Raw genomic sequence first — 15,671 nt, 5'->3', positions numbered from 1 at the left:
ACTGCATGGATTAAAGAGCATAGCAGAGTGGGATTTTATGTTATCGCAGTTTTATCTTTGAACAATTAACATTTACCAGCATTTCTACCTTTGTATCTCACAGTATCTGCAATGAATATCACTCTGTTAATACAGGTAATAAAAGTATGATTGTTACCATAACTGCAATTTAAATATATACCTGTTATCTCCTCAGGAAATGTAAACCCAGCTCCACCCAGCATCCAGGACAAAGTAAGGCAGTACTTCCCAGAGACATGGATCTGGGATCTTTACCATGTTGGGTAAGAAGTTTGGTCTTTCCCTTTCTTGGTGGATGGTAGTGGCATTTCTTAAGATGCTCATACAGTGTGGGATATCATACAAAGGGGCAGTCTAATTGGTCTCTCATACACTTACGGCCTGATTACAATGTCAGGTGGAAACTTTCTGCCCAACTCGATCTCGGAATAGGAACTGACTGACTTGCGTTCGGCGGGTCTGACCGACCGATTACGATGCTTCCAAACACCGTTCAGAAGGATTCCCATTGACTTCAGTGAGAGCCTGTGTTCTGACTGACAACACAGGCTCCTATAGGGAAAACCTTGCACCCTGTCGCTGGCACCCCATGGTGCATGCCTCACTGTGTATGGTTTTACAGGGGGGTCCCTAGGTTATGCCCACAGACCCCAACTGGAGACCTTAGGATATAGAGGGGCCAGCTAGGGGTTCCCAAAGTCAGTTCCTGACAGCCTTTTGTGTGGGACAGGCTGACTCAGAAAGGCTGTCAGAATCCAACATCGTAATCAGTTGTTTGGAAATGCTGCCCATTGAGCTGTATGAATCGACTCTCACAACTCAGATTCTCCAAGTGCCGGTCGAAACGGATTCGGAATGACCAATGCTTTCCTTCCGACCACAAGCATTGTAATCGGTTGGGCGGAATTGTTTCCGTCCGAGTCGGGCGGATGGGGTATGACACGGTCTAGGAGAATCCGACTGTCGGTCAGAGGCTTTCCGCTGACATCGTAATCTGGCCCTTAGTGTTTTCATGTATGGTGACTCACAATAAACAAGCATTAGAAAGCCAATATGTTTCTACATGCAGACCTGTTGGCTTTGCCAATGCTTGTTTTATGATCTGATGAGCAACTACTTAGGATTGTATCATTTTTATTGAAGTCATGCTACATAGCAGTGCATTGCATTATGACCACCAAATGAAAAAATTAATACATAGATTCTCAGCATAACAATCGGAGAAACCACTTTTGACTAGAGGACTTAGGGGCAGATGTATCAAGATACCATTTTGCACTTCTCAAATAGCGATTGGTAAGGAATCGCTATTTGAGAAGTGCAAAATGGTATGTATGTAGAATTTCGCTATTTATTAGCGATTCCTTAGAATTCCTTAATTGCGATAAGCAAATTGCTAATCGCAATTAAGGAATAATTTCCCATTCATTTCTATGGGCCAGGAGGCCCATAGGAATGAATGTAAAATTATACTCAATTTGCGATTAGCAATTAGCTAATCGCAAATTGAGAATAATTTCAAGGGTGCAAGGGTGTGTTGAGGACACCCTGCTGCACCCCTGAATTTGATATGTGTACGCATATGGCGCACATACATGCCCTAAGGGCATGTATGAGCGTCATATGGCACCTTTAGAATTTAAAAAAAGTGCTTTTTGAAAAGAATTTGCAAGTTACCACCAACTACAAGTTGATGGTAATTTGCGAATTCTTAGTCAAAAATTGCAACACTGAAATGCTTGATACATTTCAAATATTAAATCGCAATTTGCCATTTCTTAAATGCCTCGCAATGTTAAGGAATCGCTAAATTAGCGATTCCTTAATATTGCGAGGCTTTTTGAATGATACATTCCAAATCCCGTTTTTTTTTGTCGCAAACGCTGCTATTTTCCCAATTGCAGCGTTTGCGACAAAAAAAACGGATGATACATCTGCCCCTTAAATATTAAACAATGCACTGACATCAGTCCTTGCCATACAACACAGTATGCCTATTGGCTAAGGTGAAAAGGAAGGGTGAGGACAATCCGGGAAGAAAGAAAAAAATATTCCCACATCAAAAAAGCATTCTTCCTTTTAGATCCTTTGGCAGTCTATTTGCAGTAATCACAACCTACCAATCACCTCCTTCTCCGGTCCATCAGTTTGACGGTACAGTAAGCATTTTAACCCGCAGCAACTCTCCCAAATGCGCACAGGAACTCCCAGACACCCAACCGCGTGAAATGATTTTCGAGCAGTATTTTTTTAAGCCTCCAGGCTTTCCACAGCAGAGTCTGACTCCCCCCCTGGGGGTTCTGGGGACATTCACAAAGTACTTGGTTTTCGGTCTGCAGGCTTATGGCAATATTGGACCACATCACAAAGTTATATATATATATACAAATGTTATATATATATATATATATATATATATATATATATATATATATATATATATATATATATATATATATATATATATATATATATTCCATATGAATCAGCAAAACAATACTTGTGGGATGCTATATCACATCAATAATGAACTTTGTACTTTTTTTACAAGTAAAGAACACTCCCAATGCATTTCGGGTTCGTATCTGAACCCTTCGTCAGGGGTTAACTGTTGAGTCCAAAATATATAAACATATAAAAAAACAGCACTGGTAGTGTCGTCATCCGCAGGAATCTGGAATACAATAATGTCCTGATTACAATGATGTAAGATTAGGATTTGCACTCAAGGAAAAAGAAAAGGAAGGTGAAAGATAGAGTTGAGAAGAAAAATTGGAAGAAAGTGAGGCTTGTAATTGAAATGACCCGACGTGAGCTGTAGCCTTAAAAGGTGTGCCATTCAGTTTAAAGAGAAAAGTGAGCTACATAATTAACTGTCGATGAGGCACTTAATAAAGTGAAATCGTTTGCCAACGTGCCAAGAAATCCTTATGGGATGAATAGTGTTTGTTGTAACCTGAACCGCTTTACGATCCAAGCCGTGCAGTAGTGTCTTCTAGACATCCTTATATCACTTGTGGTGTTCTTTTTAGCGTAATTCCTGACCAAAGCATCTTACCCAGACGGTTTAAAGACTCTCTGTAAACAAACCAACATGAAAGCATGTTTAAAGGGTTGTATATACTGTGACACTAGCTCAATAGCAGGTTCGAATCCCTTGACGAGGTCTCTTACCTCAAATATTAGCGTGAACGTAGGTGAAATGGATTACATTTCTCCAATCGTGCTGCGATCTGCCCTGTGTGAGAATAATGGCGTAAATGACCTCAGTTGTTCCTCAATTCTAACATCGATACGATCTCTCCATGCAGAGGCGAGTCTCACCTTCTGTAAACTGGTATACATGCAGGCATTTAAATTCTCATCTCTACGTTCGTGCGCAGAATCCAGTGAGAGTGAATTCTGCAATTGTAATTGTGGTAGCGTAACATTAGTGCTGGTGTCTCTACTAGTAATATAGGTATGCGAAATTCACCTTGTTTTCTATCGTAACACCGCCGTCCTCCAAACAATCTCAATCCAAACTGAACGCACATGTCTTAGAGTGGCCGTGAGAATTTAAAGGGGCCGCTTGGGAGGGAGGGGTGGGGGGGTGAGCAGACCACCAGACCAAAATTGTGTGTGAAAAAGGCCGCTTTATTGAAACAGGTGCATATTTACAATAACTTAAAACCTCGGCCAAACGCCTTACAAAACTAAACCTCACTAAATATAATATTACCTTAACCCCCAATTACAAATCCCGCCCCTAAAACGTCATCAAACCCGCCCCCACCCGTACATAACATTATTACAATTCAAACAATGCAATAACCCCGCATAATAAATTCAACTTGCCCGATCCCCGAAACCATAACACAAAGTACCCAGTTTGCCCTCCAGCAACTCCTCACACCCCGAACTATGAAACACCCCAACAAAGCATCCAACCCAAAATCTCTTGCCAATGCCCCAAATCGACCAATGTCAACTTACAATCCTGCCAATCCTGGCAAACACCCCCAAATTCCGCCACCCAGAAAGCGGGGGAAAATCCAACCCCCCCTTTCTGCCCCCCAAAACAGAACTGGCAGGGAGACCAATAACTGAAACCAAAACTAACTCAGGAAATTCTGAACTTGCAGACAACGAGACAACACTTCCCTCAACTCCAAAAGGTATAAGTCCATACCAATCCGTGAGAGGTAAACCCCATCACCTCGGAAAAATTCCAAGGCATCATAACGAATATCGCTATGTGCCACACGTCCAAAACCGAGACCTCTGCAAAACCTGGACACTTCAAGATTCACCTTTTTACGAGCTCTGTCAATCGCTCTTGGTTTAACAGCATCTCTCCACAACCTCCGCGGGATCAACTCTGTCCACAACACATGACAGCCTGACCATTGTTGCTTCAGAAGAGCAAATCTTTTTTCAGAGAACCACACCTTTTACTGCACATAAATCATTCTCACCAAGGTGAATAACTAGAACATCAGGACACGTTTCCCCAACCAATGAAAAGTTTAAAGCTGGAATCAACTCCCTCCATCGCATACCCCCTTTCCCTTTCCAAACAACATTGAACAAACGATCATTAAAACCCAGTTGAGAGCCAAAATAACTGGAACGAGCTTGAACATGAGCACGTTTCACAAAAGAGTGCCCCACGATCCATATGGTCATGACAGCTGAGCGGGGACCAGCTACAGAACCTGAAAAAGAAAAGCAGTATCAGATTTTAAGGCATAGCGGCAGACGCAAGCGCATCCACTACTGGTTTACGTACATAGCACTGAAAACATTTAGAAGACCAGCGCCCTAGCCGCATGATGTTATCCTGAGACCATCCTCTATTATTAGCCTCCGTTGCCGCCCTAATCCTAAAGGAATGGGTACTATAAAGTGTTTCATCAAGGCCAATATGGCGTAAGGCTTTTCGCAACACCATGCGTAACTGATAGTCTGTGACTCTGAATCCATTCGTATGTTGGAACACACCATTTTCAAGTAACCCCCCTGACAAAGCCCACAAACATCGCGCCCATAACAAGGGACACGTCGCAGAGGGAGAGGATGCCTCCAACCAAATGCCTTTTCCCCGTTGCCGTTGGTCCGTTTTAGAATGTGATAACCATAAATGCACCCCCCGTTCGGAAAAATGAACATCTCTCCATAACACACCCCCATGTAACTTAGAGACTAACAATTCAGAAACTCTAAACGCGCCAAAAAACATCCAAACCATAAGAGTTGAAAAAAGACAAGCTTCAAACTCATTCAAGCAAACAACAGGCAACACCTCTAAGACACGGGCTAAGTTCTGCCAAGACAAAGGATTCCTCCCCAAATGGGCTTTTCCCCGCTCCCGGGACCATCCTTCCAGCATCCTCCACCCCACTTTCCCAGCAGAAGGGGCATATCCCCAAAACAACTTGCCCATGAAAGAAACACCAGCTAACTTTCCGGCTATGGTAACCTTAGAAAGGCCTCTATCCATTAAAACAAGGATAAACTGGATTACATCTTCAGACCGGCTTCAGCCAGGCTCGCGTTGACAGGCTCCAGATGACATAAATTCCTCCCAGGCTAACTCATACGCTGCTCTAGTAGAAGCAGACAAAGAACCTACCACCAACTGTAGTACCCTGTCTCGCCTACATTCCACAGATGATCCGGCATGGGGGTCGGTGTCCTGTCTGCCTCCGAAGCTAGCCCATGGAATCTCTCCCACTGTGAACGAGACAAAGCATCCGCAATGTCATTGTCCACACCAGGAATGTGTAGAGCCTTAAAACTGATATCATGTCTAAGGCAACCCAGCACAAAGGCTCGCAACAATTTCAAAACTTGGGTGTCCCTGGCTGACTGTCTATTGATGATATCGACCACAGCCTGATTATCAATGCGAAATAGCACTTTCTTGTGAGCAAATTCGTGACCCCACAGAGTCACAGCCACCACCACTGGGAAAAATTCTAAAAAGGTAATACTCCTGCCACCATTTCTCCATCTAACTGGCCACTGCTCTGCACACCACCTGCCCTGCCAGTACAATCCAAAACCATCACTGCCTGCTGCATCTGAGAAAATCTGCACATCCCACATCCAGTCCTCCTCCCTGCACAAAGGAATTCCATTAAATGAACGCAGGAAAAAAGTCCACATACGCAGATCCTCCCTGACCCCTGCTGATAGACGCACCCTATGATGAGGCAAATGATGTCCAGATAGTGCCCTACCCAAGCGCCTACAGAATGTTCTACCAGCTCCGACCACCCTACATGCAAAATTCAGGTGGCCTAACAAAATTTGTATTTCCTTGACAGTGACCTTCCGTTTACTTAACATTGCCTCCAACAGTTCAAGAATGTTCCCCTTCTTTTCCACCGGTAAACGCTCCTGCATTGCATTTGAATCTAGTTCAATACCCAAGAAAGACATGGTCGAGCAAGGACCCATTGTCTTCTCAGGTGCCAATGGGACCCCCAAAAGATCCATGAGCTTTTGAAATGTGGCCAGAGCAGACTGGCATTCTGAAGAGTCTGGAGAGCCTACAAAAAAGAAATCATCCAAATAGTGAGTTACTAACTGGTGACCAGAATGTTGCGCGAAAAACCATTGCAAGAAAGTGCTAAAGGTTTCAAAGAGAGCGCAGGAGATAGAACAGCCCATTGGCAAAGCCTTGTCCACGTACCACTTCCCATGGAAATGGATGCCCAGAAGATTCCAATCATCAGGATGGACTGGAAGCAATCGAAATGCAGATTTTATATCGCATTTTGCCATGTGTGCTGCCTGCCCTGCACTCACCACCAATGACATGGCCACATCAACGGAGGAATATGACACCGAAGCAGCTTCCTCATCAATAAAATCATTGATCGAGTATCCCTCCGGCCATGACAAATGTTGGATGAGTCTGAATTGACCTGCCTCCTTCTTAGGAACCACACCAATGGGTGAAACAATCAAATCAACCAAAGGCCAATCATCAAAAGGACCTGCCATTCTCCCCTCCTTGACTTTCTTGTTCAATTTCTCCTACACCACTTCTGGATGTTCATCAGCCGATTTTAAATTCTTAGACCAACGCCGCAGCCGCGGCCCTGAATAACAAAGACGAAAACCCTCCGTGAAACCCATTAGTAACAACTGACGAGTAGTAGCGTCCCCATAACCTTCCAGTGCTCTGGCAAGTTGTTCTATTTTAACCGGTGTATGAGCCTTTGGGCCCAGCACTCGCATTGGACTTGCCCCCCCTATTTGGTTGCTGTTGCTGGGAAGAACCTACTGCATTCTCATTCTGTTGCAGCCACTGCTGACCCCCTGATGTCCGAGGCCCCCAGCACCTAACCATTGGATATTTTCTTCCACACTGCGAGCATTCATGCTTGAATCCACAGTATTCCCTAGTGCACATACCTTTGTTGAAATCCCAACATGCTCCCGTGGCAGGCTGTGTGGCCGCATTACCCACCCCTCCCCGGGTGGGTTTTCCCTGAAAAGGCCGGTAAACTAAAGGGAAACCACTAGCCGTAAAAATTGTCTTACCACTGGCCGGAGCGCCCATGGTATGTTGCCATAGATCAGTGTCCAATTCTCCCCATTTTGCCTCAGGATCCCAAGCCATTCTTGCCCAATACTCCTCATCATACTGTGCCCAAGCAAAACCACCATCCGTTATCTGCGCTTTTCGTATAACGTCCATATATTTGAATAGTGCAACGCAGCGCTCAGGAAATTTTTCGCAATATACACTAGCGTATATTAAAAACGCTGCAGTCCAGTTTTCAATGGTCAAAGGGACTTTAGGACGCTTCGCCAATTCATATTCCTCCTCCTTTGACCCCTCCTTAGCACGCACCTCCCTGTGCAATAGCTTTAGCATTTCAACATATTCCCCCTTCCAAATCCTTTCCTTTGTGGACAACATCAAATGGGCCCCCAGAGGCTTAGTGACACCCATATAAGGCAACTTCTTTATCTTTAATTCCTTACTATGAAGGGTATCCTTGACTATTTCAACAGCCTCTGTATTTATACCACATTCCACCTTAGTGCCCGGATTACCTTCACCGTCATTTGTGCTCACACCCTGATCTTTCACGTAACAACCTTTGTGTAACTTGGCCTCTTTATCCATTGACACCATCTCCCCCCTTGTCCCCACGGACACCATCCTTGGTCTGGCCCGTGGGACAAAAGGCTCACCTGGGCGTAACACAGGAGCTTGTCCTGGACCCGTTTTCCACTCCAAATGCTCTACATTGTCCACATACCGAGGAACCCTCACCGAGAGGCCGCCCTCTCGAGCTGGTCCAGACATCGCCATCTTTTGTCGCACCACCACTGGTGCCTGTAAAAGACTAGGAGAAGCATGAATTTGTCCCCCCCCCAGTCCCCTCATCACGCAATTCACCTTCCTCCGGACTTTCATCAGCATAGTCAAGTAACAACGACTCCTCCAACCTTGGAGGGCCCAACACCAACACATTTTGACCAGCTTTCTCATGACTCTGTAAACTTGCGTGGGTCTTACCAACCCTTTCCTGAACCATTGGCGGGGGAGCCAACTGTACTCGCCGGTACTCCTCAACACGCCTACCACTCTTAATTAAAGAATCCACTGATGCATCCATCCGATGATGTTGAGAAAACGTTGGGGCCAGCGAGGTCGTGCCTGACCTGCATCTGCTGGCCGCGCCGGGGTCCCCCGATGGTACGGAATGTGCCGTGCCAGGCTCCATCCACCCTTCTCCTCGGCGCACATGGGTCGCACTTCGCCCTACCGAGTCTGCTGCTCCCTGACGGACCCTACCCTGTAAAGAAAAAGGCTGGACTGATGTGCCGGGTCCCTTACTACCAAAAACACCAAAATCCCCAGACCCTACCGCCCTACACCCTAAAGGCTGTTGCCCCATCACCTGCTCACCACTCTGAAAATCAGGGACCTATTTCTGAAAGGAAACACTACGCATAGGAGTGGAAGGCGCAATCTCCTCGTTACCACTACTCCAATCTAGCATTTCCTGTACAATGGCCGATGCCGGGCCCAAAAGCTGACCACTCCCCTCCGCCCTCTCAACACGAGGCTCCTCATGGCCCCTCTGCAAGCCATCCCGCCGACCCACTTTCAAACCTGGAAAATTCAAAGTAACTCCTGAGGTTTTGCAAGTATCCACCTCCTTGAAACCCACACCACCGCTTCCCTCTCGAAGACCTTCCGCCCACGACGGAAAAACATCGAGGCCCTCCCAAGACCTATTCCGCACACTATGTGACTGCTCACGCCCCTGAGAAGGAAAAACAGCAACCTCTGTGGAAACATGCTGAGACCCAACCCCAGCAAAAGACTCCCCAAACTCCTGACCCGAAGGCTGAAAAACCTCACCACCCAACCCTCCCACCTGTGCCCACTCCCCTTCCCCGACAGACCCACTACGAACAGACACTATCTCCTCCCTCACAGAAGCCGCCGGGGAAAACAACAGGGGGCTAAACGGGGCGTCCAACACATGAAAAGCATCAGACGACCCAACCTGTTTTGGCAAACTTGCCTCCAAACGGAGTGACCCCTTTCTCAAATGAGATGAAGCTACAGGAGAAACAAAAACAGCTCCTTCCTGCCTGACAGGAGGCGGACCCTGTGCCATACCACCCTCCGCTGAAGAAACGAAAAACCCCTCCTGAAACTGTAATTGTGAAGGAACAGAAATCGAGCGGGCCTTCGCAATAACCGCCTGCGTGTAACTAGCCTCCTCAGCCCCTCCCGTCGAAGGTTCCAGATCGCGAACCGCAGAAGCAGACGCCGAGCGCTGCTTAGCTCCGCGCCTCGCTCCCTTTCTACCCCGCTGTGCCGGGGCCGACCCTGCCCTGCCTTGCACCGCCGAGACCTGAACAGTCTCAAGCGGCACTGCAAAAATTTGTCGCTAACAAATCTGTAGGCCTAGCAGGCGCGAAAACAAGGCCCGTGCCATAACCCGGGGCTCCTTCTTCCAACCTCCGTACCTTCACACCCGGGGCCGCTTTCTTCACCCGAGAACGGCCCGCTCACTTACCCCAACATGTCTCGAACGCTTCGGAGTTACACAGACCGCCACCACCGCAGCCACTCCAGCCGAAGCCTGACGTTGCGGCCTAGATGGCCCCGCGATGTCACCAATGACTAAGTCAAGCCTGCCTGCTTCACTAAGCAGCCTAATCGCTTCGAGCACACGATAATCTTCACCTGACATGACTGAAACTATCTATGCTACGCACCACAAAATACAAAAAAAATTCTAACTGCTCCCGGCCACCAGGTCACCAAGCCTAAAATGGGGAACGGGAGGAGGAGCCCAATGAATTTATATTGGGCTGCCCCTAGTAGCAAAAAGAAGCCCAAATATGAAAAACCCGCCTGCAGGGCCGCTAATCAACCCCACCGGCCCCTCCCAAACCGCCCGGGGGGGGACCTCCCATTGGTCGGCTGCCCCCCCAAGCCCCTCTTCTCCCGCAATACTCATTACGTGATAACAATGAAAAAACGTCAATACAACTTTACGAAGGGGCACTTATGTCAACTCTCAATGTGCCGATACTCAAAAAGTACCTCCTAATGACGGTAGAGTGAATTTAGTAAAGTTATTTAAGGTGCTCGCAAATTAAGAAAAAGGCATCTCGTGTTCGTTGTAATAACACGATTTAAATAGTTATCCAAGTTAATGTTTTTTCATCTCTTCAAGGGAATAAAATGTGAAGGAAATGGATCAATTAGAGTGCAAACCCTGCACTATAAGAATAATATGAATGAGCAGTATACGTTAAAGTGCACAAGCATTATCTTTACCATGCAGACATGATAAATCATAGAAAACAAGCCATCTCATAATGGTCATTGAGTCCCCCTGGGTTAAATGTTCTTATTGTTTTTATCCAATGTGTCTCTCTTCTGGCTAAAGCTATGTTGATGCTGCTGCCTGCCAAAATAAAGGAGGGTTAATGGAAACGTTGTGTGGGTGAAGAAAAGTACCGGTGAGAACTGTGCACGCTGTTCCTCCTTCCCCCAGTGACGCCCAGCCAATGATAAAGGGAAGAGATCCCGAAACGCGTATGGCGCTGGTGCAAGACTTTCGCTGCATAGGAATGGATTATTCTGCTGCTGTCTGCCAAAATAAAGGAGGGTTAATGGAAACGTTGTGAGGGTGTCTTCAATCTGCGAGCAGTTTCATATGGAGTATTTTGTGGTCCGCTCTGGCCACGAAGACAACCCCACTGCCGGAAGAGCAGGTCCTGGTGCCATGAAATCGCGGCACAATTGGGAACAACGCACCCGTTTTGGTGAGGCGCAAGTGAAGCAGCAGGCTGGCCCTGCTTTTTAACAGCGACCTGATGGAATTATAATTAAGGAGGTGAAGGTACGGCGGCCCCTACTAAAGGATGTAAAATAAATGCCTGACTACAAAGCCCAGCATACAGTGCAAGGACACGCCCACTGAGGTAAAAGGTGAATAAAAGTACCAGTGAGAACTGTGCACGCTGTTCCTCCTTCCCCCTGTGACGTCCAGCCAATGATGAAGGGAAGAGATCCCGAAACGCGTATGGCGCTGGCGCAAGTTTCAAGTTTCAAGTTTATTTTATTATGATAAAGGAACTCTTTATGAGGTCCACATAAAAGCCAAAATATACATACAAAAGCAAGAAGCACGTAAGATGGCATTTAACAACAAGAACAAATAAAAAAATTTACATCTTAATACAGGTCCAAAAAACATTTAAAGAAACTGTACAGTTTAAAACAAAACATTTCATTAGGTGGGTTAATCAAGGCCGCCTGAAATGAAGAAGCTGATAGAATGTTGAGTTGTAGGCAAATTGGTCTTAACCATCTACGCCTGAAAGGCATCAGGGCAGGACAAACAAAAATAACATGATCTAAGTCCTGGTCATACATCTGACAAAGATCACAGAGTGCCGAATGGCCATACCATCTGGCACAAAGAACTTTCAACGGAAGCAGATCTTGTCTTATTAAGTACATTAAGCGTCTAACGCCATGAGAGATGTTCCAGTACATATAAGGTTGAGCTTTCCGCAAAATACAGGACTCAATAACAGGAGTACAACCTTTTTTCAGCAGCCGGGAATCTCTGTCCTGACTAAACCCCAGTTCCCATGTGGCAGACTTCAAGATGGTTTTTAATTGATAAGAGGATAAAGAAAATAAAGTCTCTTTATCCAGTTTCAATTGTGCCACGGCAAATCTGACATTTTTTACAATCAGGGAATAGTCATTGAAGTTTCCCAGTAGTTCATTTTTTATAAGATGTCTTAAGGTGTTAGACTCACTTTTTGCTATACCTACTACCCAACGTATGATACTGGCCAAACCTTGAACCCAGCTACTACGTATACCTAGTTCCTGTCTCAGGGAAGCAGTCGAATTTGCTGTACTAACAGATAATAAACTACGCAAAATTTTCCCTTCCGCGGAGTTTAAAAAACTCCACTTTTTTAGATCAATTAACTCTATTCCGTATAACAGGGAGGCAGGAACTTTCGCTCTGAATACATCTAAAAGAATAGAAAAATGCCTTCTACCTGTGGCTTTATACAAGGATACTAAACTCTTTCCCTGTGAAATAGCCTTCCGGGAGTTATTGTCTATATGTGCTTTGTCACTTAGATTATTTGTGACAATTTTGCCAAGGAAGGTGTAGGATTTCACAATTTCCAATTTTTGACCCCCCACAACCCAAGGAAAGTTAGGGAATTTAGGTTTCTTCCTACCAGAGAAACACATCACTTTACTTTTTGCCGTGTTTATCAATAGGTAATGGTTTTCAGCGTATTCAGAAAGCGCTTGCAAGCGATTATTCAAGCCCTTCGGGGTAAGATCCAAAATCAAGATATCATCTGCATACATAAGGCATGCAATTGGAACTCTACCCAAAGACGGGGCAATACCAGCGCAGGCTGAGAGGGCAACGGGTAAATCAACTGTGTAGAGGGAAAACAGCAAAGGAGCCAAAAGGCAACCTTGCTTTAACCCATTAGCAGTAGGAATTATTTTAGATAAACCACATTCACCTCCCAGTAGAACTCTACACCAGGTATCTGAGTAGAGGGCGCGAATTAACTTAATAAGAAAGGGGGGCATACCTAAATCAAATAACTTTCTCCACAGCAATTCTCTATCCACTTTATCAAATGCGGTGGAGAAGTCAATAAAAGCGCCATATACCTGCCCACCACGGACTTTCACATATTTTTCCGTGATAACTTGTAATGCCGACAAGTTATCTAGAGTTCCGTGATTTTGTCTAAAACCTGTTTGTTCAATAGGGAGGATTTTAGACTCAGTTACCCATTGGTTCATTAAAGTAAGAATACATTTTGCGAAAACCTTACCAATGGCATCAAGCAAAGCGATTTGACGATAATTTTGGGGAAGATCTCTTGCCCCTTTTTTATATAAAGGAACAATGATACTTCCTTTCCAGGAGGGGGGGACTGTTCCACTAGAGAAGCAAAATTTAAACACTGGAAAGAGGATTTTGCTCCAAAGTTCACTCTGTTGTTTTAATACAGAGATGGGGACTTTATCTGGACCCATCGCACCAGAGGAACGCATGTTCATAATAGCAAATTCAATTTCCTTTTCCGAGGGACAATCAAATACACGTGAGACATTATTAGATTCCACCTTGTATAATTGTGAATTATTGTTACTGTACAAATTCTCGATATATTGGACCCACGTCTGTTCCTCAATGGCAATAGGAGTGGGACTGGCTCTGGTACCACAACCCTTGCCGATTAAAGACCAGAAAGTCTTGGCTTGGCGGTTATAAGAAGCTTCCCTCAGTTGTATCCAAAGAGAGTCTTCCTTATTGCGTTTTAACCGGGCCTTAAGCCTAACTCTCCTTCTTTTTAAAATTGACAACTTGTGCTTGGCTTCTTGGGTAAATAATAAATATTGCCCCCTTATTACTTTATTTATTTCTATATTTATAGCCCGCAGGGGATGAGGGACTGCAAAAGATTGTTTCACACAGGGTTTCTTTTTCGCTATGGAAGTTACCGATTCTAAAAAGTTAGCAAATCCCAACAGCTCTCTCCCTTCCCAGAGAGGTAAACTCTCAACAGTTAAATTCAAAAGGGACTCCAAACTTTCAAAGGAGCGAAAATTCCAGAAACATTTCCCTGAGTTGGAGTCAAAATTCACCAGGTCCGTATCCATACTCCAAGAATCCACTTTCGGGAGACTGACGGAGACTGTAAGCATCAACGCATTATGGTCACTAAGATTAGACTCAATGACTTTCATATCTTTCAACTGGGAAAATAAAGCATAATCTACCATAACATAGTCAATAATAGATTTTCCCTTATTTGATTTATGCGTAAAAGCTGCCGGGGTGTCGGAAGGGAGCCTCCCATTTACTATTAAACAATCAACTTTATGTTGGCGCAAGACTTTCGCTGCATAGAAATGGATTAATCTGCTTCTGCCTGCCAAGATAAAGGAGGGTTAGTGGAAACGTTGTGTGGGTGTCTTCAATCTGCGAGCAGTTTCATATGGAATATATATTACCTACTGGCGGTCGCCAGTAGGTATATATAGTTAGGATTGTTTTTTAATAGGGATTTCTGAAAATTCTATGTTGAATAACTTTGGCGTTGATGGACGGAATTGGCTGAAATTTTCAGGAGAATGGCACATTTTGTTTCTGAGCGTCCCCTGAAAGTTTGGGGGGGTTTCGTCAAGCGGGGGCCGAGAAAAAAGGGGGGTCCCAAAACGTGTTTTTAACATTGAGTTTTCCATAGGGCCGTTGGACTCACTTTTAGCTCGAACGGCTGAATGGATTTCTATGAAACTTGGCAAAATTGTATAGACTGTTTGCCCGATGTGCCTTTGCTAGGTCTCAAGATATGTGGTCCTGTGGATTTTGAGAAATTAACGTTAAAAAAAATATATATATCTGTGACAGCGTCCCGGTTAGCGCCCCGGTTCGCGTACCAGACGCGTAACGGAACTTCGCGAGGAGAAGCGGATTGGCTCTCTGGTGACTGTCAACATTCTAAACAGTCCGGAGCGGCCGCCATCTTGTCTCTTGGTAGGATCGAGAGACAAGATGTGGAAATAAACAAAGGGGGAAATGAATGAAAGGGGGCAAGGTAGACCCCTCCTGACCCCCTAGGATTGATGTGGGGGCTATTAAAGGGCCCCGCGGGGCAAAAAAAATCGATTTTTCGCGGTGGAAGCGCTGCCCGGTATGCGAACCGGGTAGCTCACCGGTAGCGTAACGGGAGTCCGCCATCTTGTGTTTCGGACGAATTTAGTCACAAGACGGAGGATAAACAATGTTGGGAATGGGTATAAGGGAGCACGGGAGACATATCCTTACCCCCTAGGTTTTCTGAGGGTGGCTGAGGAGGCCCATATATGTAAAAAAAAAACAGCCTTTTTTTTTCAAATTTTTGAATGGTTAGCGCCCGGTCCAGGCACCGGGTAGCGTTCCGGAGAGCGTAACAAGGGGAAAACCAAGGGAAACAGTAAAATAATATTGGTGGGTTATCCTGGAGGTGACGCACCTCAGCAACGCTATAATTGATTGGATGCCACCTCTGCATGTGGCGGTGCATAGTATAGTTTCCAAAACTATACTTTTTGTCTGTGCCTC

The 15,671-nt window shown here is 45.3% G+C and overlaps 1 protein-coding gene across 1 annotated transcript in view; it reads left to right on the top strand.

Moving 5' to 3' along the window:
• The window catches only part of LOC147706481 (alpha-2-macroglobulin-like protein 1), a 690,635-nt gene that overhangs the window by 247,632 nt on the left and 427,332 nt on the right, over positions 1 to 15,671 (top strand). The window contains exon 8 of the mRNA XM_086929617.1: positions 197 to 284. Within this exon, the coding sequence (XP_086785743.1) occupies positions 197 to 284 (88 nt within the window). The remainder of the gene's footprint in view (positions 1 to 196; positions 285 to 15,671) is intronic.

The sequence above is a fragment of the Lissotriton vulgaris genome, chromosome 7 (assembly GCF_964263255.1).
Source record: "Lissotriton vulgaris chromosome 7, aLisVul1.2, whole genome shotgun sequence".
NCBI classification, from domain to species: Eukaryota; Metazoa; Chordata; class Amphibia; order Caudata; family Salamandridae; genus Lissotriton; species Lissotriton vulgaris.
This window is presented reverse-complemented; position numbering and strand designations above follow the sequence as displayed.